The sequence below is a fragment of the Muscardinus avellanarius genome (assembly GCF_963383645.1).
Source record: "Muscardinus avellanarius genome assembly, chromosome: 16".
Classification (NCBI taxonomy): domain Eukaryota; kingdom Metazoa; phylum Chordata; class Mammalia; order Rodentia; family Gliridae; genus Muscardinus; species Muscardinus avellanarius.
The window spans coordinates 24,341,052-24,367,754 of NC_137802.1; the positions used below are offsets into that span (position 1 = coordinate 24,341,052).

Genomic DNA, 26,703 nt, shown 5'->3' on the forward strand with positions numbered 1-26,703 from the left:
GTTTCCAAATAAAGTATAAAATAGGTCTGGGAGTATAGCCCGGAGGTAGAAAGCCTCTGGGTTCCACCCCTAGTACCACCAAAAAAAAAAAAAAAAAAAAAAAAAAAAAATCCAAATACAGAGGCGGCTAACTGGTGACACGTGAGGGTGGATGGGGTGTGAGCAGCGGTCCCGGATCTGCTGGGCATATGGGAGGAGTTTCCAGGAGGAGATGGAGACTCTCCAGCCCGGAGTCAGAGGATACTGGGTGTGTCTGGGGTGCGTTCGCTCCGGAATAACCTGAGGTGCCGCTAAAGTTCCAGATGCTAGTGGGCACATGCCTGAGCTTGGGAGGCTGAGACCGGAAGATCATGGCCTTAAGGCCAGCCTCAGCAATTTAGCAAAGTGCTTAACAACTAGACCCTGAGTTTGTTTTTTTTTTTTTTTGGTTTGTTTGTTTGTTTGGGTGTTTTTTATTTATTTATTTATTTATTTATTTATTTATATTTGCCGTGCTGGGGATGGAACCCAGGGGCATTCTACTCTGGGCTACACTCCTAGACCTATTTTATATCTTTATTTGGAAACAGGGTCTCACTAAATAGCTGAGGCTGGCTTTGGACCTATGTGATCCTCCAAGTACTGGGATTACAAGCGTGCGCCACCATTTGAAATAAATAAAATAGGTCAGGGCATGTAGCTTGGTGGTAGAATGCCCTGGTTCAACCCCAGTACAAAAAAAAAAAGATGCCTGGCACCCACCACTCTCTTGAATTAGTATCTCTGGGAAAATGGCCTTGGGAGCTGTTGTTTACAAGTTTCCCAGGTGATGCCCACTCCTAAATTGAGAGGTGGCAGGAGCCGCCGAGGCCCAGCCGTGGGCCTGACCTGTGGGCCACTGAGGTTGCAAGTCCTGTGGGCCTCAGTTTCTCTGCTTGGAGACGAACGGGTGGCCCAGGGCAGTGGGGGTGGAACGCACCTATGGCGCTTCGACCTCTTCTGAGTGTTGGATGCCCAGTCAGCGTGTGTCATGCTTTTATAATTCCCACAACAAGCTTCAGCAAGCAGGAATCTTAAGGATCTGCTTTTAAAAGGAAAGAAACGGAGGCTCAGAGAGATCAAGTGACCTATCCAAAGTCACACAGCCAGTTCCCAGCGCGTGTGGATCTGTGGGAGAGAGAGGAGAGCTCCTGCAGTGCGGGTTCAGAAGCAGAGGCTGGAGGCTTAGCCCAGCTGACTGGTAGGGACTGGAGGAGGGGCCGGCCTGCCGACACCCTGTCCTTTCTGTTTAGAGAAGTCTTTTTTTTATTATTTTTTTTATTGGTGCATTGTAATCATATATCACATTGGAATACGAGACTTGAGAGGATATACAAGCACACATCATCCAATTAGCCCTCATCCAGCCCCCATCCCATTCCCTCCCCCTCCCTCGATCCCATGCTTGTTTGGTGATTAACTTTGATACATGTGTTTATTTACCTCCTGCATTTTAAAGAGGCTCCATCCTCCCCTATTCCATACCCTCTGATTGGTCACCTTAATTGCTTCACTATAGGGCCCTTTCTGTAACTCGACCTCTTCCTGTTGCCCCTTTCCTCCTAGTTATTGCTGATTAGGGGAAGCATCTGGTTTTTATTTTCTGCGATATTTCTCTGTGCATGCCGCGTTGCAAGTACTGATCCCACTCTTGATGGCCCCAATAGTGGCCTGGCTACCCGGTGGACTGATCCAGACCTCGCTGGCTCAAGCAGCGGCCTTGCCTCATGAGAAGCCCCAATTCTGGTCTCGCTGGCCCCGACACCGGCCTAACCCCTCAGCTGGCTCCAATCCCGGCCTTGCTGGCTCCAGCACTAGCCTAGCCTCAAGGCAGGCTCTGTCTCAGCCTCGCTGACCCTGGCACCGGCATAACCCCTCGACAGACTCCTATCCTGGCCTCGGAGGCCCCAGCACCGGTCTTGCCTCACGGCAGGTTCCGATCCCAGCCTCGCTGGCCCCGGTACTGGTACCGGACTAACCCCTCGGCAGGCTCCAGGCCAGCCCCCACCCCGGGGCGATCTGCACCCATCACACAGGGCTGGCCCTAGATCCTATGGGCTGTGGAGGAGCTCAGGGCTCCCAGTCCCCTAGGCCAGGCAGTGACATTCTGGGCTGGAGACTCCCTTCCCCGGGGCGCCCACCCTGAGGACCTTAGCCTATTTAATTCCTCTCCAAATGAAAGTGACTCGTGACTGTATGCAAGAAATCCTTTAGAGAGGAGGTGACTGTTAGGGGAGTTTGTCTACTCCTTACATCCTGAACACAAGCAGGTTCTTTTGTTCTTGCCCTCTTGATTTATACCCCAAGTCTGTCTGTCTGTCTGTCTCTCTCTCTCTCTCTTTGACACTGGAGATTAAACCCACAAGCATCTAACACTGAACTATACCCACCCCACCCTTTTTATTTTTCATTTCGAAACAGGATCTTACTAGGTTGCTGAGAGGCTTGCTAAGTTGCTGAGGATGGTCTTGAACCTGTGATCCTCCTGTCTCCCATCCCAAACGCTGGGATCGCAGGCATGTGTCACCCTCTCTGGCCCAAATTGCTTTATTCTGCTGGAAAGACAAGCCAGGGGTCCCTGTGGCTGGTGACATTTGATTCCTGGAGAACTCAACACCAGGATTCTCCCAACACAGACAAATGTAAGCCGTGGCTGGAGCCTGTCAGGAAGAGTCAAGAAAACGCCAAGGTCCTGTGTCCCAGGGCGGGGAGGCCTGTTTAGCACTGGTGGCTCTGTAGCTGGGGATGGGAGTTGCCTGGCTGTGGGCGGCAGGTTGGCAGGACGGACCTGGCACTGTCCTCGGTGCCCTCCTCCTTTCTTGAATATCAGGTTCTGGTTGTCGTGCGATGCAACTTTCTTTCCAGATTTTGGTCCTGCACCGTGACCTCCGCCAAGACAGGACCATGCCTGCCTGGTGGGCCCGCGGCGAAGTTTAGAGCTTCCATGCACTCGGGGAGGCGGCAGGCGCCCAGCCCCTGCGGGCCTGGGAACCGCAGGCTCCCCCGGCAGGGAGGGTGCAAATTGCTACCTGGCTAGAGGACCAGTGATTAATCTTACCTTAATGTTCAACTAAATTCTTCAGGCTGAGGCTTTGTTTTGTTTTAGAAAGTGGAAATTAAGTCTCCAGAGCCTGAATTCACTTTGATCTTGACACGCGAGATCAAAGTTCACCCTTTCTCTAAGGTTTTGGCTTGGAATGTGCTGATGAGCCTCAAGTGGAAAAGCGGAGTCACCGGCTTTTCCAAAGGGCTGGGTGGTTTTATGACTAATAGTCCTAATTGCTTGCTTGCTCAGAATCTGGTTCCCCTGGCTACAGAGACAGAGTTTGTAAAAAAAAAAAAAAGAAAAAAAGAAAAAGAAAAAAAAAAAAAAAGAATGGAAATTTGATCATTCATATAAAAACAGTTCTTAAAAAAAAAACACTAGGTTGTTGGAGTGAATTAGCTAAGTAGGGAGGCTGAGACAGGAGGATCACGGGTTTGAGGCCAGTCTCAGAAATTTAGCAAGACCTGTTTCAAAGTAAAAAATAAAATAGGGCTAGGGGTGTAGCTCAGAGATAGAACATTCCAGGGTTCAATTCTCAGTACCACACACTGAATTAACTAATGAATTAAAGCAAAAAAGAGTGTAGCCAGGCATGGTGGCACACGCATTCGGGAGGCTGAGACAGGAGGATCACAGTTCTCAGACAGCCTCAGCTACTTAGTGAGGCCCTTTGCAACTCAGTGAGATCCTGTTTCAAAATAAAGAATAAAAAATAGGACTGGGGGTATAGCTTGGAGGTAGAATGCCCCCTGGGTTCCATCCTCAGTACTGCAAAAAAAAAAAAAAAAAAAAAAAAGAAAGAAAGAAAGAAAAAAAAAAAGGAGTGTGTTACGGGCAGGTAGTGGCTCATACCTGTCATCCCAGTACTTGAGAGGCTGGGACAGGAGGATCACGGGTTTGAGGCTGGCCTCAACTACATAGTAAATCTCTCAGCAACCTGGCAAAAACCCACTTCCAAATAAAAAATAAAAAGGGCTGGGGGTGCAGCTCAGAGGTGTAATGTCCCTGGTGTTCCATCCCCAACACCACACACACACACACACACACACACACACACACACACACACACGAGCCCATGACCTTGGCGGCTCCCACCATCACGCTACCCCCAGGTGGGGGTCCCGGGCCTCCGAGCAGAGCCGGGGGTGGGGGGGGAGCACACCCCGCCTGCCACTGCTCAGCTGGGACAGCAGTCACGGGTGAGGTGCAAGGGAAGGCTTCTGGGCTTTTTCTGGCCACAGAGAAACAAAGACTGCCTGGAGGAGGCCCCGGCTGTCACACTGACCTCCTTTGCCATGTTCATACCCAGCAGGATAAAAATATCTTCTAAAAAAGAAAGCTCTCAGAAACCAGCCTTCTTAACTCCTTCTTCTGTGCTCGCAGCCATTGTGATCTGCCGGTCTCAGGAGAAAACGTGGCTGAGGTTCCGGGGCCTCCGGAGCAGCGGGCAGGTGCTCCTCTGCGGGCGGGCTCCTCGCTGGAGGAGTTTCCTCTAAGCCCCAGAGGCAGAGCCAGCCTACGGCCAGGAGCGGAGGTGTGGCTCCAAGTCACTGGAACTTTCTGTAGGTGCCCAGGTTCTCTGACCAAGGGTGGTGGGGGCACAGTAGAAGAAACCCAGGAGGAGAGCAGAGCGGGACAGCTGTCAGCGCCCTGAGGGCCGCTCAGGTTGCTGAGGTCGCCTGACGGCTGCTCCTAACAGGGCCAATTTTGTTCTTTTTCTGCCGTGTGTGTGTGTGTGTGTGTGTGTGTGTGTGTGTGTGTGTGTGTGTGTTTGTTAGTCAAGATTGAACCCAGAGGCATTCTACCTTCAAGTGACACCCCCAGCCCAGTTTCATTTTTTGTTTGGAAACAGGGTCTCCCTAGGTTGATGAGAATCTCACTACCTGCAGTGGCTGGGACTGTCCTCAACCTACCATCTTCCTGTCTAGCCTCCAAAGTACTGGGATTACAGGTGTGTGCCACCATGCCAGGCTTGCCTTTTTTTTTTTTGGACTAGGGGTTGAACCTGAGTATCCTACCAATGAGCTGCTTCCCAGCACTTTTTACATTTTTATTTTGAAACAGTCTAGTTAAGTTGCTGAGGTTGGTGTCAAACCTGTGATCCTTCTGTCTCGCCTCACAAGTACTACTTTTTTCATTTTGTATCAAGTTAAAAAATACTGGGGAATGCCGGGCGTGGCGGCGCACGCCTGTAATCCCCGCGCTTGGGAGGCAGAGACAGGAGGATCGCGCAGTTCGAAGCCAGCCACACGCGCTGGCTTAGGAGACCCTGTTTCCAAATTTAAAAAATGTAAAAATAGGTCTGGGAGTGTAGCCCGGAGGTAGAAGGGCTTCCAGGAACCTCAGTACCACCAAAAAAAAAAAAAAAAAAATACTGGGGAGCAGAGCATGGTGGCGCACACTTGTAATCCCAGTCCTTGGGAAGCTGAGACAGGAGGATCACACAGTTTCAAAGCCAGCCGCAGCTACTTAGTGAGGCTCTCAGCAACTTAGTGAGACCCTGTTTCCAAATAAAATACAAAATAGGTTTGGGGTGTAGCACAGAGGTAGAAGGCCCCTCCCTGGGTTCCATCCCCAGTACCACACACACACACAGACACACACACACACACACACACACACACACACACACACATTACTGGGAAGCAGGGCGTGGTGGTGCACACTTGTAATCTTAGTACTTAGGGGGCTGACACAGGAGAATCACAGGTTTGAGGCCAGCCTCATCAATTTAGCAAGAACCAGTTTCAAAATGATGATGATGGTGATGTTGACGGTGATGTTGTTGATAGTGATGAGTTGGGAGTGTGGTTCAGAGATAGAAGGCCCCTGAGTCCAATCCCCAGTAAAAACAAAACAAAACAAAACCCTGGGGATATTTCCGGAGACCGGATCTTTGTAATGGGTTCAAAAAAAAAAAAAAAAAAAAGAAAGAAAGAAAAAAGAAAAACAAGAGACTAGCACACTGTTCTTCCTGGAGCCATCATAGTTCCTAAGAACACCAGAGGCTTCCAGAAAACACACATGTCCCTCCCCCCCCCCACCCCACACATGTTTTCCAGCCTCAGCAGGATGCCCCAAGGGGGAAATAAGTGAAATCCAGACCGGTCCTTTGGCTCCAAGGCAGGAGAGGAGGGTCATGAGTCACTCCTACAGCTGAAAGTTGACTAGCCTCCTGGGCATATGGATCCCAAGATGGACCTTGTTTCCCCTCTCAGTCTAATCAAGAGGAGAGCTCCAGCGGTAAAGATAGCGAGAGCCAGGTATGGAGCCGGGCGCAGTGGCACACACTTGTCATCCCAGCATTCGGGAGGCTGAGACAGGAGGATCCAGGTTCCCGGCCAGCCTCAGCTACTTAGTGAGGCCCTTTGCAACTCAGTGAGATCCTGTTTCAAAATAAGGAATAAAAAATAGGGCTGGGGTGTAGCTCAGAGGTAGAACGCCCCTGGGTTCCATCCCCAGTACGAAAAAAAAAAAAAAAAGAGTCAAGTGTAGTGGCTTGCACCTGTAATCCCAGTATTTGGAAGGTTAAGACAGGAGGATCGCAGGTTCAAGGTCAGCCTCAGCAATTTAGTGAGGCTCTCAGAATACAAAATAAAATAGGGCTGTGGGTGTATCTAGGAGGTAGAATGCCCCTGGTTTCAATCCCCAGTACTACAAAAGTAAATAAATATATAAATAAATAAAATGAAATAGGGTTGGGGGTGTGGTTCAGAGGTAGAAATGCCCGGGGTTCGACCTTTAATACTAAAAATAAAAAAGATAGCAAGAAGTTTCTACAGAAACTATTTTTGGGGTTGGGGGAAGAGAGCCACAGGCTGGGTGAGCTGTGCTCTGTGGCCGCCTGCCGGGAAGCTCCTTATCCCTGCTGCCTGATCCTCAGGGTCTCGTGTTTAGTATGGAAGCCAGAGGGCGTGCGGGCCACAGGCCTCCTCAAGCAGCACAACCAGAGGCCTCCAAGTCCACGGTTAACCTCACTGTGTACTCAGATACACTGACATTTCATCTTAAAAAAAAAGTCCTTGACAGGATAAATGACTTCTGTGGTAGAGAGAGAATATGTGGTTCTATTAAAAACCTATCGTAGCCGGGCGCGGTGGCGCACGCTTGTAATCCCCGCGCTTGGGAGGCGGAGACAGGAGGATCGCGCAGGTTCGAAGCCAGCCGCGCTGGTTTAAGAGACCCTGTTTCCAAATAAAAATATAAAAATAGGTCTGGGAGTGTAATCCGGAGGTAGAAGGGTTTCCAGGAAGCCCAGTACCACTAAACACACACACACACACACACACACACACACACACACACACACCTATCGTAACCTGGCATGGTGGTGCACACCTGTAATCCCAGTACTTAGGAGGCTGAGACAGGAGGATGGCAGGTTCCAGGACAGCTTCAGCAAGTAGTGAGACTCATCAACCTAGCAACCCTGTTTCCAAGTAAAAAATAAAATTGGAAGTGAAATCATGGTGACCCAGAGAGCACAAACTTCTGAAATCATGGGAAAGAGGAACAACAATGGAGCAATGAACCCCATAATATCAGAACCTAGTAACACAGAAATGCAGAGATCTCCAGAAGATCAAATCAGGAATATAACTGTAGAAATAATACAGGACCTTCGAAAAGAATTTAGAGAAAGTCCAAACGAGATAAAGGATGGAATCATTGAAGTAAAGACATCAATTAAAACTATAAATAATCGAACCGGGCATGGTGGCACACGTTTATAATCCCAGCATTTGGGAGGCTGAGACCAGAGGATTGTCTGCAACTCAGTGAGACCCTGTTTCAAAATAAAGAATAAAAAATAGGGCAAGGGGTATAACTCAGAGGTTGAATGCCCCTGGGTTCCATCCCCAGACCCTCAAAAAAACCAAAAAAACAACAAAAAAAGAACCTATAAACAATCAATTAGACCACATGGAGAATAGAATCTCGCTCCTTGCTGGGCATGGTGGTACACGCTTGTAATCCCCGCGCTTGGGAGGCTGAGACAGGAGGATCGCACAGGTTCAAAGCCAGCCTCAGCTATTTAGTGAGGCTTTCAGCAACTTAGTGAGACCCTGTTTCCAAATAAAATATAAAAAAGGTCTGGGAGTATGGCCCGGAGGTAGAAAGCCTCTGGGTTCCACCCCCAGTACCACCAAAAAAAAAAAAAAAAAAAGAAGAAGAATAAAGAAATATTTATTAAAAAAAAAAGAATCTCGCTCCTAGAAGATGATCACTCAAAAAATGAACACACTTAGAAAAAAAAAAATCCGACAGCAGAAATTTGACATATGAAGAAATATGGGCCCATTTGAAGAGAGCTAACCTAAGAATAATTGGAATAGAGGAGGGAAAAGAAGGTGAAACCAAAAAACAAAATTGGGCTGGGGTGTAGCTAAAAGTAGAATGCCTTGGGGTTCAATCCCCAGTACCACACACACACACACACACACACACACACACACACACACACACACAAATATATATATATATATATATCATGAGATGGGGGTGGTGGCACACAGTTGTAATCCTAGTACTTGGAGACTGAGACAGGAGGGTCACAGATTTGAGGCCAATTTCAGCAACCTAGCAAGAACTTGTTTAAAAAAATAAATTAAAAAGGCTGAGGGGAGTGTAGCTCCTTGAAGGTAAAATGCCCCTGGATTCAATCCCCAGTACCAAAAAAAAAAAAAAAAAAGTCCACCATGGCTAGGGGTGTGGCTCATTGGGAAGCCCAAAGCCCTGGATTCCATCCCCAGAAATGCAAACCAATAAAAAAAAAAAAAAAAAATATCTGTCCAGTCTAGTTGAGGAAGCCGGGAGCAGGGAGAGGCCAGAGCAGCGTGGAAGGTGACCAAATGAATTTTTTGTTTGTTTTGTGGTTCAGGGGATCAAATCCAGGGCAGTCCTACCTCTAAGCTATACCCCATCCCTTTTTATTTTGAGACAAGGTCTTGCTGAGTTACCCAGGTTGGCCTCAAACCTGTGATCCTCCTGCCTCAGTCTCCTGAGTTGCTGGAATTACAGGCATGTGCCACAACTCCTAGCTCCAAATGAGGTTTAATTTAGATTGATATATCAGAAATTCATATTCTTCTCTGTGGTATTTGCATCCTTGAGTCTGGGGTGGGCTGGGGGGAGGGGGACAAACAGCAGGAGGGGGTGGTCCCAGGGCAGCATGTGCCCTCCCTAGATAGATCACATAAAGCTGATTTATCTCTCATTGCTGTATATTTTTTAGCCATGACCAATTCCCTTATATGTTTATTTCCCACTTTGCAGATAAAAAGAACCCAAGGAACACAGAAACTTATTTACTTTCTTCCCCTGATGTTCATGTCTGTTATCCGTGTGTGGGGTCCTGGGGATCGAGTCCAGGAGCACTCTAGCCCAGCCTTATTTTTTTGAAACAGGGTCTCACTAGGTTACCGAGTCTCCCTAAAGTTGCTGAGACTGGTCTGGAACCTGCAGTCCTCTGGAGTCAGCCTCCCGCGTACGGGGATTATAGACATGTGCCACTATGCCCAGCTCATGGCCAGTCTTTGCCACTTTTTGCCCTCACATTTCCATGTGTAGATAGACAGGTTGAGTCACCGAGAGATTCAAGGAGGTAGGAGACATACATTCGTCATTTGAACATCTAGCCCTCTCCCGCTGCTGTATTTGGAGGGTGGCACAGGGTCTTTTCAGTTATGAACAGCAGTAATAGTGTCTAGAAAGGCAAAGTGATCTTAACTCAGGAAAACCCTGTCTGAACTCCCAAGCTGTTTTAAGAGTTTGAAAATTCAGGCCTGGAAACCAGGCATTAACTGGAAGAAGGTCTTGCCTGCATGCAACTTTATAGCAGGCTGTGGGTTTAAAGTCCAAAAGGGCTCAGATTTCTACCCCAGGTTTGCCATCTCAGCCCTCAGTCCCGAGGAGAGCTGCCTTCCAGTGCCATGCAGGCACAGCAGCCCAGCTCTGCCACAAGGACTCAGGGGCCCTGGCACGCCAGCTGCCCTGGCTCTCCAGGTGAGAGCAGTGGTTCCGGGCTAACAAGGGGCTTGGCCCCAGGAGTTGCTGGAGAGGAATGAATGGTGAGCACAGAGCCCCGTGGCCAGGGGGACTCACAGAGGCCTGGTGGGGAGGCAGGAAGGCATTACGAGCTACACACAGCCCGGGCCGCGGGCATCTGCCCAGAGCTTCCTGGACCTGCTCTAGAGGAAGCGTGGGAAGGTCCCCAGCCAGGGAGCAGGCGCTTCACTATAGCCGGCCTTTCACCTCCATCCTTTGCTTGTTTTCCTTTCTACATCATCTCTATAGCTTATATAAAATCTAACTACCAAGCCGGGTGTGGTGGCACACGCTTGTAATCCCAGCATTTGGGAGGCTGAGACCGGAGGATAGCGGTTCACGGACAGCCTCAGCTACTTAGGCCCTCTGCAACTTAGTAAGACCCTGTTTCAAAATAAAGAACAAAAAACAGGGCAGGGGATGTAGCTTGGAGGTCGAATGCCCCTGGGTTCCATCCCCAGACCTGCAAAAAAAAAAAAAAAAAAAAACTATAAACAATCGATTAGACCACATGGAGAATAGAATCTCGCTCCTTGCCGGGTGTGTTGGCGCACACTTGTAATCCCCGCGCTTGGGAGGCTGAGACAGGAGGATCGCACAGGTTCAAAGCCAGCCTCAGCTACTTAGTGAGGCTCTCAGCAACCTAGTGAGACCCTGTTTCCAAATAAAATATAAAAAATAGGTCTGGGAGTATAGCCTGGAGGTAGAAAGCCCCTGGGTTCCACCCTCAGTACCACCAAAAAAAAAATTTTTTTTTAACAAAGAGACTGGCTCATGTTTAACAGGTACATGTTTGTTTGTTTGCTTGTTTGTTTGTTGTATGTACTGGGGAAAGAACCCAGGGCGCTCTACCTCTGAGCTATATCACTAGCACTATATTTTATTTTGAATGAGGGTCTCACTAAGTTGCGGAAGGTCTCACTAAGTAGCTGAGGCTGGCCACAAACCTGTGATCCTCCTCTCTCAGCCTCCCAAGTACTGGGATTGCAGGTGTGCACCACTGCATCCAGTTTAATAGGTGTGTTTATAATCTCAGTGCCTGATATGGTTTAAGATATCTAATAAGTTACGCCAAAGACCAGTAGAATGCCTCATTTTCCCTTCTTTCTCTGTGTGCCTTTCCAGCAGAGTTCTCAATCCCATCGTCATCAAGCTCTAAGATCTGCAAACCAAACACCAGAACTCGTTCCGGTCCTTGGCAGATGGGTGACAGTATCACTAATTAAGTGGCAGGATGGAGACCACACCCTTAAAACCTCAGACGGTGCTGTTGGCGCATAAGGATGAAGAGAATTGTCAGGAAAACGGCCTTCTGCGGAAGGTTGTCCCTGCCTTAGGGGACAGAGCAGAGTCCGGCCAAATATCCAATGGGTACTCAGCAGTTCCGAGCCCTAGCACAGGAGATGGCACCTCGCATGCTGTCCCGACTGCCATCACCGCCCTGGTGGCTGAGGCTCACCAAGGGGAGCGGGAGACCTGGGGAAAGAAGGTGGACTTCCTCCTCTCAGTCATTGGCTACGCTGTGGACCTGGGCAACATCTGGCGCTTTCCCTACATATGTTACCAGAATGGAGGAGGTCAGTGCCGCGGGCCAGGGACTGGCGTGGGCTGCAGATCCTTGTGGGAAGCCACAAGCAAAATCACATGTCTGTTGTCTTGTTAGGAGTCTGGGAACAAGACTGCTTAGACTTTCATGCTAGCCTCAAAGACAGGTCTATAGTAAGCCGGGAGCTTTCGTCAGCATGTCTGAGGCATCCTGGGTTATGCAGCTGGACAGAGGCTCCCCCACACCTGACCTCACAGGTTTCTATTATCACTAGGGCCTCGTCTTTTGGAGAGCCTCTGTGTCATCTCACGTGGTCTGGACTCCGTCCCCCACCATTGGGAGCAAGGGGACAGCTGAGTGTGTTGAGGTCCTTCACTCCCACTGGCAGGTTCTGTGGGGGGGTTTGGAGGGGTCACATCTGCATAAGGAAAAATCGAGGGGCTCCAGGCCTCCAGACATCCTGGACCTTTACACCTGTGTGAGGGCAGAGAAGGCATCAACTGGGGTTCAGAGTCAAAAATTACTAGTTTGGGCATAATCCCAAACTGAACCCAGCCAGAGTTTTGCCAACCCCAAACCATGTGTGGACTTACTCACATCTCCCTTGAAAGTTAGATTTTTGAGGCAGGAGACTTTATCTTCATCTCCCTTGCCACCTTAAATCCTCTAGGCACGTTACCTTGTAGATGTTCAAACATCCTAGCTGAGCTGGGCTTGGTGGTGCAGGCCAGTAATCTCAGTATTTGGAAGGCTGAGACAGGAGGATCACATGTTCAAGTCCAGTTTCAGCAACTTAGACTCTCAGCAACCTAGAGAGGCCCTGTTTCAAAACAAAAAATTAGCCGGGCATGGTGGCGCACGCTTGTAATCCCAGCATTTGGGAGGCTGAAACAGGAGGATTGTGGTTTGAGGACAGCTTCAGCTACTACTTAGTGAGGCTCTTTGCAACTCAGTGAGACCCTGTTTCAAAATAAAGAATAAAAAGTAGGGCTGGGGGTGTAGCTCGGGGATTGAATGCCCCTCGGTTCCATCCCCAGTATTGAAAAAAAAAAATAAACTATGCATGGTGGCGCATACTTGTAATCCCAGTACTTGGGAGGCTGAGACAGGAGGATCACAGGTTCGTAGCCAGCCTCAGCTCCTTAGTGAGGCTCTCTGCAACTTAGTAAGACCCTGTTTCAAAATAAAGAATTAAAAAATAGGGTGGAGGGTGTGGCTTGGAGGTAGAATGCCTCTGGGTTCATTCTCCAGTAGGGTGTGCCACCACACCCAGCTCCAGTACAGATAAATAAATAAATTCTAGCCAACTTAGAAGTGATCATTGGACCCTGCGTAGAGTGGAGCAGAGGAGACAGAGTAGGTCTGGGCTTACACCAGGCTTGCTGTTAAAATAAAGAAAGGACAGCCAGGCATGGTGGTGCACGCTTGTAATCCCAGGATTTGGGATGCTGAGACAAGAGGATCTCAGGTTCATGACCAGCCTCTCCGCAACCTAGTGAGACGGTTTCAAAATAAACAATAAAATAGAGTGTGTGTGTGGGGGGGTAGAGCTCAGAGATAGAATGCCTCTAGGGTCAATACCCAATACCAGGCCGGGCGTGGTGGCGCACGCTTGTCATCCCCGCGCTTGGGAGGCAGAGACAGGAGGATCGCGCAGGTTCGAAGCCAGCCGTGCGCGCTGGCTTAGGAGACCCTGTTTCCAAATAAAAATATAAAAAATAGGTCTGGGAGTGTAGCCCGGAGGTAGAAGGGCTTCCAGGAACCCCAGTACCACAGACACACACACACACACACACACACACACACACACACACACACACCCAATACCACATAAAAAGGAAAAAAAAGTAGGAAAAGGATAAGATGAAATGGGTATCAAAGTAGTGGACACTGGTTTGATGGGCGCCTGGCTGCAGAATTGGAAGGCCGCTTGCCAGGCGTGGTGGTGCACGCTTGCAATCCTCGCGCTTGGGAGGCAGAGACAGGAGGATCGCGCAGGTTCGAAGCCAGCTGCGCGCACTGGCTTAAGAGACCCTGTTTCCAAATAAAAATGTAAAAATAGGTCTGGGAGTGTAGCCCAGAGGTAGCAGGGCTTCCAGGAACCCCAGTACCACCAAAAAAAAAAAAAAAAAAAAAAAAGAATTGGGAGGCCGCTCAAGTGAGATCACTCTGTGTCACCCTCGCTTTGGCCACGGCCCGGCAGCCTCATTTGCTTAGTCTTTTAAGGACCTCTGTTCCTGAAGCCACCACAGCAATTCCATGGGGGTCCTGGGGAGGCCAGAACATCTGCCTGGGAGGAGCCGAAGTCATAAAACCTCAGCCCCAGTGCAGGACTCACTTTTAACCTGAGCATTATGTAAGGGGCTGGGTCACCGGTGACATCTCCTCCTGGAAATCGGGTCAAGCCAACCCTTTGGTCAAAGACCACCATGAGAAGATGACATGGTTTTTATTTTATGCTCCCCTGGGTCTACCAGTTGCGCTGGCTCCAGGTTTCTAGGACCCAACCAAAGAATCTGTAGGAAAGTCTCAGGGAAAATCGGAGTGACCTAGCCTTTGGGCTAACACTTCGGCCTTCAGGGAGCAGCCCCCAACTTGGCATTTCCAAATTCAGCTTTCTCCTCTAGGTCTAGTGACACAGCCCTCTTGTTCTGTGACACCTGCCCTTCGCAGCCATACCCCAGAGGGGGCTCGTGAGAGACCATTCTGGCTCAGGGGATCGTGGACGTGTAGCCACGTGACCAGTAGTCAGTCTGGAGCTATCGATAATACTGATGAACAAAGACACTAATTTCATGACTCTTCCATGGTGGCTGCTGTATAGAAAGATCATCACAGGTGATCTACTTCTGGGGCCCCTCACTGGGATCAGGATCCCTAGTGCATCAGGTCACTAGGGAGCAGCTGGGTACTGTGGCTCATGCCTCTAATTCCAGTACTTGGGAGGCTGAAACAGGAGGATGGCAGGCCTCAGCAACTTAGTGAGACCCTGTTTCAAAAAAAAAAAAAAATGGGGCTGAGGGTGTAGCTCAGAGGTAGAATGCTCCTGGGTTCCATCTGCAGTACCAAAAGATAAAAATAAAAGCATCACCAGAGAGCTTGAACCAGTTACCCATTGCACCACACCTGGACATTTCACTTCAGGACGTCTGGACTGGGCCCTGGAATCTTGGGGTGTGTTTGAAGGCGGTGATTACAGTATGTGGCTGGGTTTGGGAGCCTCAACTCCTCTCAACCCCTGTCATCTTAATGGGGAAGAAATGGGTGGTTCAGAGAGGGGAGGGGCCCAGGCTTCTCCATGCAGCCGGAAGCAGCCGTGATCCCTGTGCGCCCAGCCCATCTTTCCAACATTGCTACATCGCCGCCCCCACTAACCTCATTTTAGCCCTGGAGTCTGTCAACTGTCACTTGTGGCAAAATGCTGAGGGCCAGGCAGTGCAGCGTGAGGTCACTGCACAGGTGCCTGTGTGGTGCTCGGCGCCCGGTGGCTCTGCCATTCCTGGTGTGAAGCCTTGTGTCCAGATCGGTTGGGGTGTCCTGGGATGGACGGAGGCAGGGAGTGAGACCATCTGTCATTTGCTTAGGAGCCTTCCTCATCCCCTACACCATCATGGCCATCTTCGGGGGGATCCCGCTCTTTTACATGGAGCTTGCGCTAGGCCAGTACCACCGAAACGGATGCATTTCTATCTGGAGGAAAATCTGCCCGATTTTCAAAGGTAACGCAAGGGTTTGCTGGTGAGTGACTGGGGCGTTTCCATCAGTGGGTGGGCCCTGGAGACCTGCATCTGGAGTCATGTCTGAGAGAATACTTGAGATGTTAAGTTTTGACTGCTCATCTGATGTGAAATTGTTAGGATGAGAATAAATGACCATTAAAGCTGGGCGCGGTGGCGCACGCTTGTCATCCCCGCGCTGGGGAGGCTGAGACAGGAGGATCACGCAGGTTCGAAGCCAGCCTCAGCTACTCAGTGAGGCTCTCAGCAACTTGGTGAGACCCCGTTTCCAGATAAAATATAAAACAAGTCTGGAAGTGTAGCCCCTGGATTTCATCCCCAGCACCACACACACACAAAAAGACCATTAAAAGTAAACTAAAGTTGGGCATGGAGGTGCATGCCTGTTTTCCCAGTACTTGGGAGGCTGAAATGGGAGACTCACAGGGTTAAGACCAGCCTCATCATGGCTACCTCGCAAGACCAAATCAAACCAAACCAAACAACAAAAGGGCCAGCGATATAGCTCAGAGGTAGAATGCCTCTAGGTTCAATCCCCAGCACCAATATATAAATAAATAAACTAATTTTCAAGAATTTAGAGTATTAGCAGCATTAACACACATATTTTTAAAACATGAGAGCTTGAGCCGGGCATGGTGAAACACACTTGTAATCCCAGAGCTTGGGAGGTTGAGACAGGAGGATCACACAGGTTCGAAGCCAGCCTCAGCTACTTAGTGAGACCTTGTTTCCAAATAAAGAATAAAAAGTAGGACTGGGGATGTTGCTTGGATGTAGAAGGCCCCTGGGTTCCATCCCCAGTACCACAAAAATAAATAAAAATAAATAAATAAACCATGAAAGCCTGCAAATACGTATGAATAATTTTCTGCCTTGCCTCCTTTCCCACCAGTGACTTCTTGGGTCACTGATAACAGAGGTAACCATGGGTAAACAGAGGTAACTGAGACAGAGGTAACCATCCTGGCCCCTCCATGGCGCTGCAGGGCCCCCATGCCGCGCCTCACTGCCTGCTTTTAACTGGGCCTCTCCCCCACTTGCCAGGGATCGGCTACGCCATCTGCATCATCGCCTTTTACATGGCCTCCTACTACAACACCATCATGGCCTGGGCGCTCTACTATCTCATCTCCTCCTTCACGGACCAGCTGCCCTGGACCAGCTGCGAGAACTCCTGGAACACTGGCAACTGCACCAACTACTTCTCGGAGGACAACGTCACCTGGACGCTCCATTCCACGTCCCCTGCTGAAGAATTTTACACGTACGTGCATAGACGTGAGCGGTGGTCGGCTGGGCAGGCCACGCCCCCGGGGTTGGCTTCTCAGGGAGCAGGCAGCCTGGGCTCTTCACCCCTCTCCTGGCAGATTTCTGAGAGATGAAGCTGATGGGACTGGGGGGGCCAGTGAGTGAGTGGGCGGCAGGTTGACTCCAAGCAGGATTCGGATCTGGGCGCTGTGCCTTGGTGCTGTGTAATCTAGCCCTTCTGTTCCACCCTCCCTCCTCCCTATGGGCCAGGCCAGCCTGCTCCAACAACTGGCCCAAGCTGATCCCTGCCTCACATTCTGAAATGAGTTCCTGTGTCAACCACCTTTCTACCCGGCTTCTCCTCTCAGCCAATTCCCCGGAAGCAAAACATCCTGCATTTTCAGTAGTTTGAGACTATTCAAACTAGATGTGGTGGCACACAATTACAATCTCAGTACTCTGGAGGCTGGGACAGAAGAAGTTCAGGTTAGAAACCAGCATCAGGCCGGGCGTGGTGGCGCACGCTTGTAATCCCCGCGCTTGGGAGGCAGAGACAGGAGGATCGCACAGGTTCGAAGTCAGCCGCGCACGCTGGCTTAGGAGACCCTGTTTCCAAATAAAAATGTAAAAATAGGTCTGGGAGTGTAGCCCGGAGGTAGAAGGGCTTCCAGGAACCCCAGTACCATAAAAAAAAAAACAAAAAAAACAAAAAACAACAACAACAAAAAAGAAACCAGCATCAGAAACTTAATGAGACTCAGAAACTTAGTAAAACCCTGTTTCAAAAGAAAAAATAAAAACATTGAGGTATAGCCCAGAGGTAGACTACCCCTGGCTTTAATCTTCAGTATCAAAAAAAGAAAGAAAGAGGCTGGTTGTGGTGGCTCACGCTTGTAATCCCAACATTCAGGAGGCTTAGACAGGAGGATCGTGGTTCGTGGACAGCCTCAGTTACTTAGTGAGATCCTTTGCAACTCAGTGAGACCCTGTTTCTTCTTTTTTTTTTTTTTTTTTTTTTTTTTTTTGCGGGTCTGGGGGTGGATCCCAGGGGCATTCAACCTCCGGGCTACACCCCCTGCCCTTTTTTTAAATTTTTTATTTTGAAACAGGGTCTCACTTAGTTGCAGAGGGCCTAAGTAGCTGAGGCTGTCCACAAACTGCGATCCTCCAGTCTCAGCCTCCCAAATGCTGGGATGACAAGCGTGCGGCACCACGCCCAACTGAGACCCTGTTCAAAATAAAGAATGAAAAATAGGGCTAGGGGTATAGCTCAGAGGGAGAATGCCCGTGGGTTCCATCCCCAGTACTGCAAAAAAAAAAAAAAAAAAAAAAAAGAAAAGAAAAAAAAAAAAGAAAGAAAGAAAGAAAGAAAGAAAGAATTAAAATAGTTTGTGGTTTAATGTGTTGACTTCCTAAGTGAAATCTACCCTTTGGAAGGAGATGCTTGGAGAAGGAAGTATTCTTTAATTTGGGGATTTCAGGCAAAGACAGCTATGCTGGCAGGTTAGCCCACTACTCACACATGTAATCCTTGTTTTCCAAAAGCCAGCATGTTGGTCAAAGAGGTTCTGGTCCCAGCCAGTGAGGGAGGGGCCAGGACGCCTGGCTGTGGCTGAGCACTGAGCGCACACGGGGCCACTGGCCGAGTGTGCTGCTGCTCGGTCCTTCCAGAGCAGCGAGGCCTGCCAGCTCTCCCTGAGGTGCAGCGACCACTTGGTCCTTGCAGCCTAGTGTCCATCTCTGGGCACCTTCAGAGCCTCTCATGCTTTCTCTCCTGCTCTAGGCGCCATGTCCTACAGATCCACCGGTCCAAGGGACTGCAGGACCTGGGGGGCATCAGCTGGCAGCTTGCCCTCTGCATCATGCTCATCTTCACCATTATCTACTTCAGCATCTGGAAAGGTGTGAAAACATCTGGCAAGGTGAGGAGGACCCTGGCTACTACTCAGGCCTGCCTGCCCGCCATGGGGACTTACCGGGTCTCAAACTCAGAACCCAGTGGTGTGGACAGCGACTGGTCAAGGGAAAGTCAGTGTTCCTTCAACACCAAACACATTTCGTTCTGCCCTTTTTCTACAACATCTAGTAAAAGATTCTGGAAATGAGTTAATCCCAAGAACAATTATATAATTTTAAAGAATTTCTTTAAGCCGGGCTTGGTGATGCACACTTGTAATCTCAGTACTTGGGAGGCTGAGACAGGAGGATCATGCAGGTCTGAAGCCAGCCTCAGCTACTTAGGAATGGAGGCTCTCAGCAATGTAGTGAGACCCTGTTTTCAAGTAAAATATAAAAAAATAGGTCTAGGAGTATAGCCCGGAGGTAGAAGGCTCTTGGGTTCCATCCCCAGTACTACCAAAAAAAAAAAAAAAATTCTTTAGTAGTCAGGTGTGGTGGCATTCACTTGTAATCCCAGTACTTGGGAGGCTGAGACAGGAGGATTGTGGGTTTGTAGCCAGCCTCAGCTAGTGAGGCCCTCTGCAACTTAAGTGAGACGCTGTTTCAAAATAAAGAATGAAAATAGGGTTGGGGGTGTAGCTCGGAGGCAGAATGCCCCTGGGTTTAATCCCTAGTACTGCAAAAAAAATTTTTTTCTTTAGCCTAATGATAGGCTAAAGGAAGGATAATAGTGGCATTTTTCTCCCTTCGTTGTTGGGGATGGAACCCAGGGCCTCGTGTGAGCTCGGCGAGCACCCTACCACTGAGCGGCACCCTGGCCCAACAGTTGCAGTCATTTCCTGACAACCCACCGCTGGCCACGCTCAGTGCTTCATCTACACTTTCATTACTGTTTCCTGCCAGATGTTCTCCCACGCTGCAGATGTGCAGTGGACTTGGAGGCGGTGGCACTGGACACGCTAAGGCAGATTCCTGTCTGCCCGCTCCTGAAGGCAGTCATCTCTCCACTACACCACCTTGCCTCCTAAAATGGCAGGAAAAAAAGGCAGCGCTCCTTTCTTGGAAGCCTTCAGGGTGAAAGGCGCTGACGCCTGCCCATGTCCCTCGCCTGCTCTCTCTGGAATGGCACGGCCATGACCTGGCTCCCGCTCTCCTCCCCACAGGTGGTGTGGGTGACAGCCACCTTCCCTTACATCGTCCTGTCCATCCTGCTGGTGAGGGGGGCCACCCTCCCTGGAGCCTGGAGGGGTGTCGTCTTCTACCTGAAACCCAACTGGCAGAAACTCCTGGAGACAGGGGTAAGACATGAGGGAGAGCGCGCACCTGCCGTCACGTACTAGGTGAAGCTAGTTCTCCTTCAAGTGGGACAGTAGGGACAACTATTTTTTTTTTTTTTTTTTTTTTTGCGGGTCTGGGGATGGAACCCAGGGGCATTTGACTTCCGGGCTACACCCCTGCCCTATTTTTTATTCTTTATTTTGAAACCGGGTCTCACTGAGTTGCAGAGGGCCTCACTAAGTAGCTGAGGCTGTCCGCGAACCGCGATCCTCCAGGTCTCAGCCTCCCGAATGCTGGGATTACAAGCGTGCGCCACCACGCCCAGCTCAATATAATTTTCTTTCAATGTCACAAGCCTGCAGTGATGCCTTCAGCCAAAGATATTAGCATAAAATGCAGAGTTGAGGCCACTGGACGGTCTTAAGTCTAAATGACAGGGAGAAAACGCACCTGTGTTTGCACTGGGTGTGTGGCCACCCTGGAAGGAGCCTTGAAAGCCAGCTTTTCCAGGGTGCGCCAGCCACGTGGGGTCAGAGGTGCTGCCCGTGTCAGCCTGGTCTCACCCCCAGCCGGCCCTGTCGCTGCTGTGTTCCAGGTGTGGATCGACGCTGCCGCTCAGATCTTCTTCTCTCTTGGCCCAGGCTTTGGGGTCCTCCTGGCTTTTGCAAGCTACAATAAGTTCAACAACAACTGTTACCAGTGAGTATCCGGGCCCCTGAAGCAAAGCTTGGCAATAGACAGAGCGAACAGCATTTTGGAAGAAGGCAATTGAAGTGATGCCTCGACCTGGCCAGGCTTCGTCTGTGATGCCGCCGCCCCTCAGGGGTGCCACGAGGCGGCCACGAGCCCGCCCATCACCCAGGGCCAGAGCACTCACCGGGCGGAACTACCAGAGGTTGAGCCACACCCCAGGCCATTTCTGTTTTGTGAGAATGTTTTTTTTCTTTTCTTCCTTTTTTTTTTTTTTTTTGTGGTATTGGGGCTTGAACCCAGAGACATTCTACCTCCAAGTTATACTCCCAGCCCGATTTCTCATTTGGAACTAGTGCCTCACTAAGTTGCTGAGGATGGCTTCAAACCTGCCATCCTCACGTCTCAGCCTCCCAAGAATGTGAGAATCTTTACATATAAAAATAATAATGCCAGGCATAGTGGTGCATGCTTGTAATCCCAGCGTTTTTGGAGGCTGAGACAGGAGGATCACGATTTGAGGACAGCCTCAGCCCCTTTGCAACTCACTGAGACCCTGTTTCAAAATAAAGAATAAAAAATAGGGCTGGGGGTGTTGCTTGGAGGTAGAATGCCCCTGGGTTCCAGCCAGTACTGAAAAACAAATAAATAAATAAAGTAAGTAAGTAAGTAAATAAAAATAATAATGAAGCTGGGTGTGGTGGAGCATACTCGTATTCCCAGTACTTGGAAGGCTGAGAAAGGAGGGTGGTGGGTTTAAAGCCAGCCCCAGCAACTTAGACCCTTGGCAACTTAGCAAGACCCTGTCTCAAAATAAAAAAATAAAATAGGCCTGGGAGTGTAGCTCAGAGGTGGAATTCCCCTGGGTCTAATCCCTGGTACCATAAAAAAATTAAGGAATTCTACATCAGGTTTACAAAAATTGCAACATACAACCAAACATTTGGACTTAACTAGTTCATATGTTTAACTACAAAAAATTGTAAAATTGTAACAATTTAATTATTTTTATTGCAGTACTGGGGATTGGACACAGGGGAGCTCTACTACTGAGCTACACTCCCAGCCATTTTTATTTTGAGCAGGATCTTCACTAAATTGTCTAGGCTACACTTGAACTTGCAATCCTTATACCTGAGCTTTCCCAGAATTTAGGAGGCTGAGAGAGGAGGATCACAGTTTCAAGGATAGTCTTGGCAACTTGGCAAGACCCTGTTTCACAAACATGCCTGTAGCTGGGCTGGGTGGCGCACGCTTATAATCCCAGCATTCGGGAGGCTGAGACCAGAGGATCGCAGTTCTCGGACAGCCTCGGTTACTTAGTGAGGCCCTCTGCAACTCAGTGAGACCCTGTTTCAAAATAAAAGAATAAAAAATGGGCAGGGGGTGTAGCTTGGAGGTCAAATGCCTCTGGGTTCCAACCCCAGACCCACACACACAAAAAAAAAGTATACAAAATAGGGCAGGGGGTATACCTCAGAGGTCGAATGCCCCTGGGTTCTATCCCCAGACCCACCAAAAAAAAAAAAAAAAAAAAAAGAAAAGAAAAGAAAGAAAAAGGAAAAAAAATGCCTGTAATCCCAGATACTTGGAAGGATGGGGCAGAAAGATTGCAAGTTCAAGGCCAGTCCGGGAAACATAGTGAGCCTCTGTCTCAAAATGAAAAAGAAGAGCCGGGCGTGGTGGAGCACACTTGTAATCCTCGTGCTTGGGAGGCTGTGACAGGAGAATCGCACATGTTTGAAGCCAGCCTCAGCTACTTAGTGAGGCTCTCAGCAACTTAGTGAGACCCTGTTTCCAAATAAAATATAAAATAGGTCTGGGAGTATAGCCCAGAGGTAGAAAGCCCCTGGGTTCCACCCTCAGTACCACAAAAAAAAAAAAAGTATAAAATAAGTTTGGGAGTATAGCCTGGAGGTAGAAAAGCCCCTGGGTTCCACCCCAGTACCACACACACACACACACACAAAAAAAAGTGGCTTGGGGTATAGCTCAGTGGTGAACATTCATGTATGAGGCCCCAAGTCGATCCCCAATACCAAAAGAAAAAAAAAGAAAAAAAAAAAGGTCAGGGTATCTCTGTTGTGGTCCTTGAAGATAATGTAAAATATCCATTCTATATCTGAGACTCCACAAACGTGAGGGCAAGGCCCAGCCGCCCCTCCCCAGCCTGGGCCCTGCTCTGGAACAGGACTTCTGTTTGGAATGCAAAGGTGTGTGCTGTGCGCTTTCAACAGTACAACTCCTCTTAAATACTGCGGGCCGTTCCTGTGCCCACGCCCTGTGCGGCGGCCACAGCACTTAAGGGAGGGCAGTGGGCAGGCTGGGGTCCTTGGAGTCACTGTGGAGACTCCCTGGCCCAGCGCTGCCTCGCGGCCCTTGGCTTTCCCACTGCAGAGATGCGCTGGTGACCAGCCTGGTGAACTGCATGACGAGCTTCGTGTCGGGGTTCGTCATCTTCACGGTGCTCGGGTACATGGCTGAGATGAGGAGCGAAGCCGTGTCTGAGGTGGCCAAAGACGCAGGTAGGACCGCGTGCCCTGTCTATGCTGCTGGCTTTGCTTTGAATCTTTACAAATACTTAACTTTTGAATCGTTTTTAAATGGCCCTTTGAAATTTCAAAGATTTGAGAGAAACAGTGCTTTGGAGATCTTCCTGTGTGCTCAAGACCCTGGGGGATCAGACATACAATAGGCTTGGAAGTATCACTTGGGTGGCGATTGCCTTTCTTTCCCTCCCTTCCTTCCTTTCTTTCTTCCTCCCTCCCTTTCTTTCTTATTTATTATTTGTGATACTGAGAATTGAACTCAGAGGCATTCTACCTCTGAGCCACACCACCAACAGTAATTTATTTTTTATTTTGAAACAAGTCTCACTAAATTGTGGAGGGCCTCGCTAAGTTCCTGAGGCTGGCCGTGAACTTGTAATTCTCCTGTCTCAGCCTCCTGAGTACTGAGATTACAAGTGTGTGCCACCACACCTTGCTTAGATGGTAGCTTTAGTGGGTTTGGCTGGACATGGTGGCATATGCTTGTAATCTCAGTACTTGGGAACCTGAGACGAGGATCACAGGTCCAAGGGCAGCTTCATCAAACAGGGAGACTCATTAACCTAGCAAGATCCTATTTCAAAATAGAAATAAAATAGGGCTACGAGTATACCTTGGAGGTAGAATGCCCCTGGGTTCAGGTTCAATCCCCGATGTCTCACACACACACACACACACACACACACACACACACACACACATACACACAATCAGTGGGTTTGGTCTTGTGATGAGTCCCAGTCTGGTAGGCAAATACCTACTAATCCTTAGAACTGTACCTTGTAGGAACATAAAGTATGGCTGAGGTGGCCATTCTAACTATACAGTGGGTTTTCATGGAAAAAGAAAAAGGTAACAGATAATAAAAAAGGTAATGGGATCTAGTGGACAGAATTCTGGGGCATTTTTACAAGCATACTTATGCATTTGGCCTGATGTGGTGCTTTGACTAACCCAAAGGAGAGCACTCGCTAGCCCCTGAGAAGTGAAGACAGCACTAACAAAAGAGCAGGGCGTGGTGGCGCACACCTATCATCCTAGGAAATTGGGAGGCTGATACTGGAGGATTGCAGGACCAGCCTCAGCAACTTAGCAAGGCCCTCAGATAGTTATTTATTTGTTGCACTACTGGGGATGGAACCCAGGGGCATTCTACCTCCAAGCTACACCCCTACCCCTATTTCTTATTCTTTATTTTGAAACAGGATCTCACTAAGTTGTGTAGAGCCTCATTAAGTCACTGAGGCTGGCCAGGAACTTGGGATCCTCCTGTCCCAGCCTCCCAAGTACTGGGATTATAAGAGTGCACCACCATGCCTGGCTCAGATACTTATTTATAAAAAAAATAAATAAAATATAGGTGTAGCTCAGATGTAGAATACCCGAGTTCAATACCCACCACCAAAAAAAAAAAAAAAAACCCTTAAAATGATAATAAATCTTCATTTCCTAACGGTCTGGAGCTGAAGCTATCAGAGGGGGTTAAGTGCTCTGGAGCTTTAGGAATATCAATCCCGGCCCCGAAAACAAAACACCCACTTGTTATAGAGTGGGAAAACTGCTGTTGTTGTGTGCAGCTTTGCTAGTCTTAGGGCCTCAGATCCGTTTCTATCCCCTGCGCCAATGAGGACACACGATTTTGAAGGTGGGCCCTCTGCCCTCCCCGTCCCCAAGGGTGTCATGGCGGCCAGGTGTGAGGAAGCACTTGGCGGGTGTGTCAAAGCTCGGTTCACATGGAAGGTCTTATGAGAGCTTCTCTCATAAGATGTTCTCTTCTGTGACATCTTGGTAGAACTAGTCTCAGCGGCCACTTCCTCCTCTCTCCCGCCTCAGGCCCCAGCCTCCTCTTCATTACCTATGCGGAAGCCATAGCCAACATGCCAGCGGCCACATTCTTCGCCATCATCTTCTTCCTCATGTTAATCACGTTGGGCCTGGACAGCACAGTGAGTGACTGGGGAGGAAGCGGCCTTCTGGAGGGTGGCGAGGAGGGGCTGGACCCATCTCCTCCCGCCCCACATCCCTGTCCCCACAAACCTCAGCTGCATCCCGCAGTCATCAGTGGCATAACCTGGGGAAAGCGCCGGCACCCGGGGCTCGGCACATGTGAATTCCTCTCTATGATTGTGTGCTGACCCTTGACCGGGCAGTGGCAGCTCACAGCATTATTCGTGATACTGCCCTGCCCAGCATCGCTTAGCACTTTGCACTTCCTAGTGTGGAGTGAGCCTCCACTTTGAGCTGACCTTCCCGGTGCCACCCAGCGGTCCATGGCCGTGTCGTCTTTCCTGGAATGTCCTCAGTGATGGGTTCTAAGTGACAGCGTAACCAGTATAAAACAGGGAACCATATTTCCAGATGGGCCAGTGAGTGGGGATAACTGGTCATGATAGTTTAACGGGTCGCTTAGCAATTTTACCCCTTCCTCCCTTTCCTGGCTTGCCCTGAAGCCTCCACGGTGACCCTGTGTGACTTCTCAGTTTGCAGGCTTGGAGGGTGTGATCACGGCCGTGCTGGATGAGTTCCCACACATCTGGGCCAAACGCCGGGAGTGGTTTGTGCTCCTTGTGGTCATTACTTGCTTCTTTGGATCCCTCATCACCCTGACTTTTGTGAGTACCAGACCCTCGGCTCAGCTCTGAGTTGGCTTCTGCTAGGGCCACAGAACACTACAAGAAATAGTTTCTTTTCTCTGCCCCACGTAGCGTGGCATTTTGGGGATGTGATTCAATAGTAAAGCACTTGCCCAGCATGCGTGAGTCCCAGCACTGCAAAACAAAACAAAATGAAAGAGAAGAAAAGTCTTTCTGGCAGCATCCATTTGTAGAATCTGCACATGGTATCTGGGGCTCTTAGCATTTTATAATAGATTTAATTACATTTCAGGCTTGGCAAAATATCTAGAGAAAAACCAGGAATTTTATGATTTGCAATTCCAGTGTATATCCACTTTTTCTTCTTCTTCTCCTCCTTCTCCTTCTCCTTCTCCTTCTCCTTCTCCTTCTCCTTCTCCTTCTCCTTCTCCTTCTTCTTCTTCTTCTTCTTCTTCTTGGAACTAGGTATTGAACTCAGGGACATTCTATCTCTGAACTATACTATCGGTTCTTTTTAATTTTATTTTATATCATTTTAAATTTTGAAACAGGGTCTCACTAAGTTGCTAAGGCTGGCCTTGAACCTGTGATTCTCCTAGCTCAGCCACCCAAGAACTGGGATTCCAGGCATACACCACCATGCCCAGCTCTTGGGAATATTGTCCTGATGTCCTGATATGCAGACATCTGGAGGCTGGACTCTCATATGTGTAAAGGCACTGTGTCTCTTCTAGAATTTGCAAAGGTTTATTTAAACCCTCTCCAGATGATGATGATGTTGATGATGATTATTTTTGTAGTTGAGGCAACAACGATAGATAGCATCAGATAGTACCCATGGAGCTCCTAGGCTCATGTCCTCCTGAGCGGGGCCAGATTGGCATCTTCAAGCCATGACCCCGGTGCCTCTGGAGCGTCAGCAGGGTGGGGTAGCAAGCTGTGGAGAGCCTGAGGAGTCAGGACAGAAGGCAAGACTGCGATCAAAGTGCATGATATGTCTGGTACCAGAGACCCTCCCAGATTCAGTCTTTAGAGGTGGAGATTCTCC

At 49.2% G+C, this 26,703-nt stretch overlaps 1 protein-coding gene across 1 annotated transcript in view; it reads left to right on the forward strand.

The window, feature by feature from the left end:
- Positions 1–11,345: 11,345 nt before the first annotated feature.
- SLC6A4 (solute carrier family 6 member 4) overlaps positions 11,346–26,703 on the forward strand; it is a gene marked incomplete at both ends in the record, with an annotated part of 31,143 nt that continues 15,785 nt past the window's right edge. The window contains 9 exons of the mRNA XM_080712590.1: positions 11,346–11,688; positions 15,242–15,376; positions 16,442–16,661; positions 18,429–18,567; positions 19,708–19,842; positions 20,418–20,521; positions 22,910–23,037; positions 24,895–25,007; positions 25,542–25,673. Of these exons, the coding sequence (XP_080568716.1) occupies positions 11,346–11,688; positions 15,242–15,376; positions 16,442–16,661; positions 18,429–18,567; positions 19,708–19,842; positions 20,418–20,521; positions 22,910–23,037; positions 24,895–25,007; positions 25,542–25,673 (1,449 nt within the window). The remainder of the gene's footprint in view (positions 11,689–15,241; positions 15,377–16,441; positions 16,662–18,428; positions 18,568–19,707; positions 19,843–20,417; positions 20,522–22,909; positions 23,038–24,894; positions 25,008–25,541; positions 25,674–26,703) is intronic.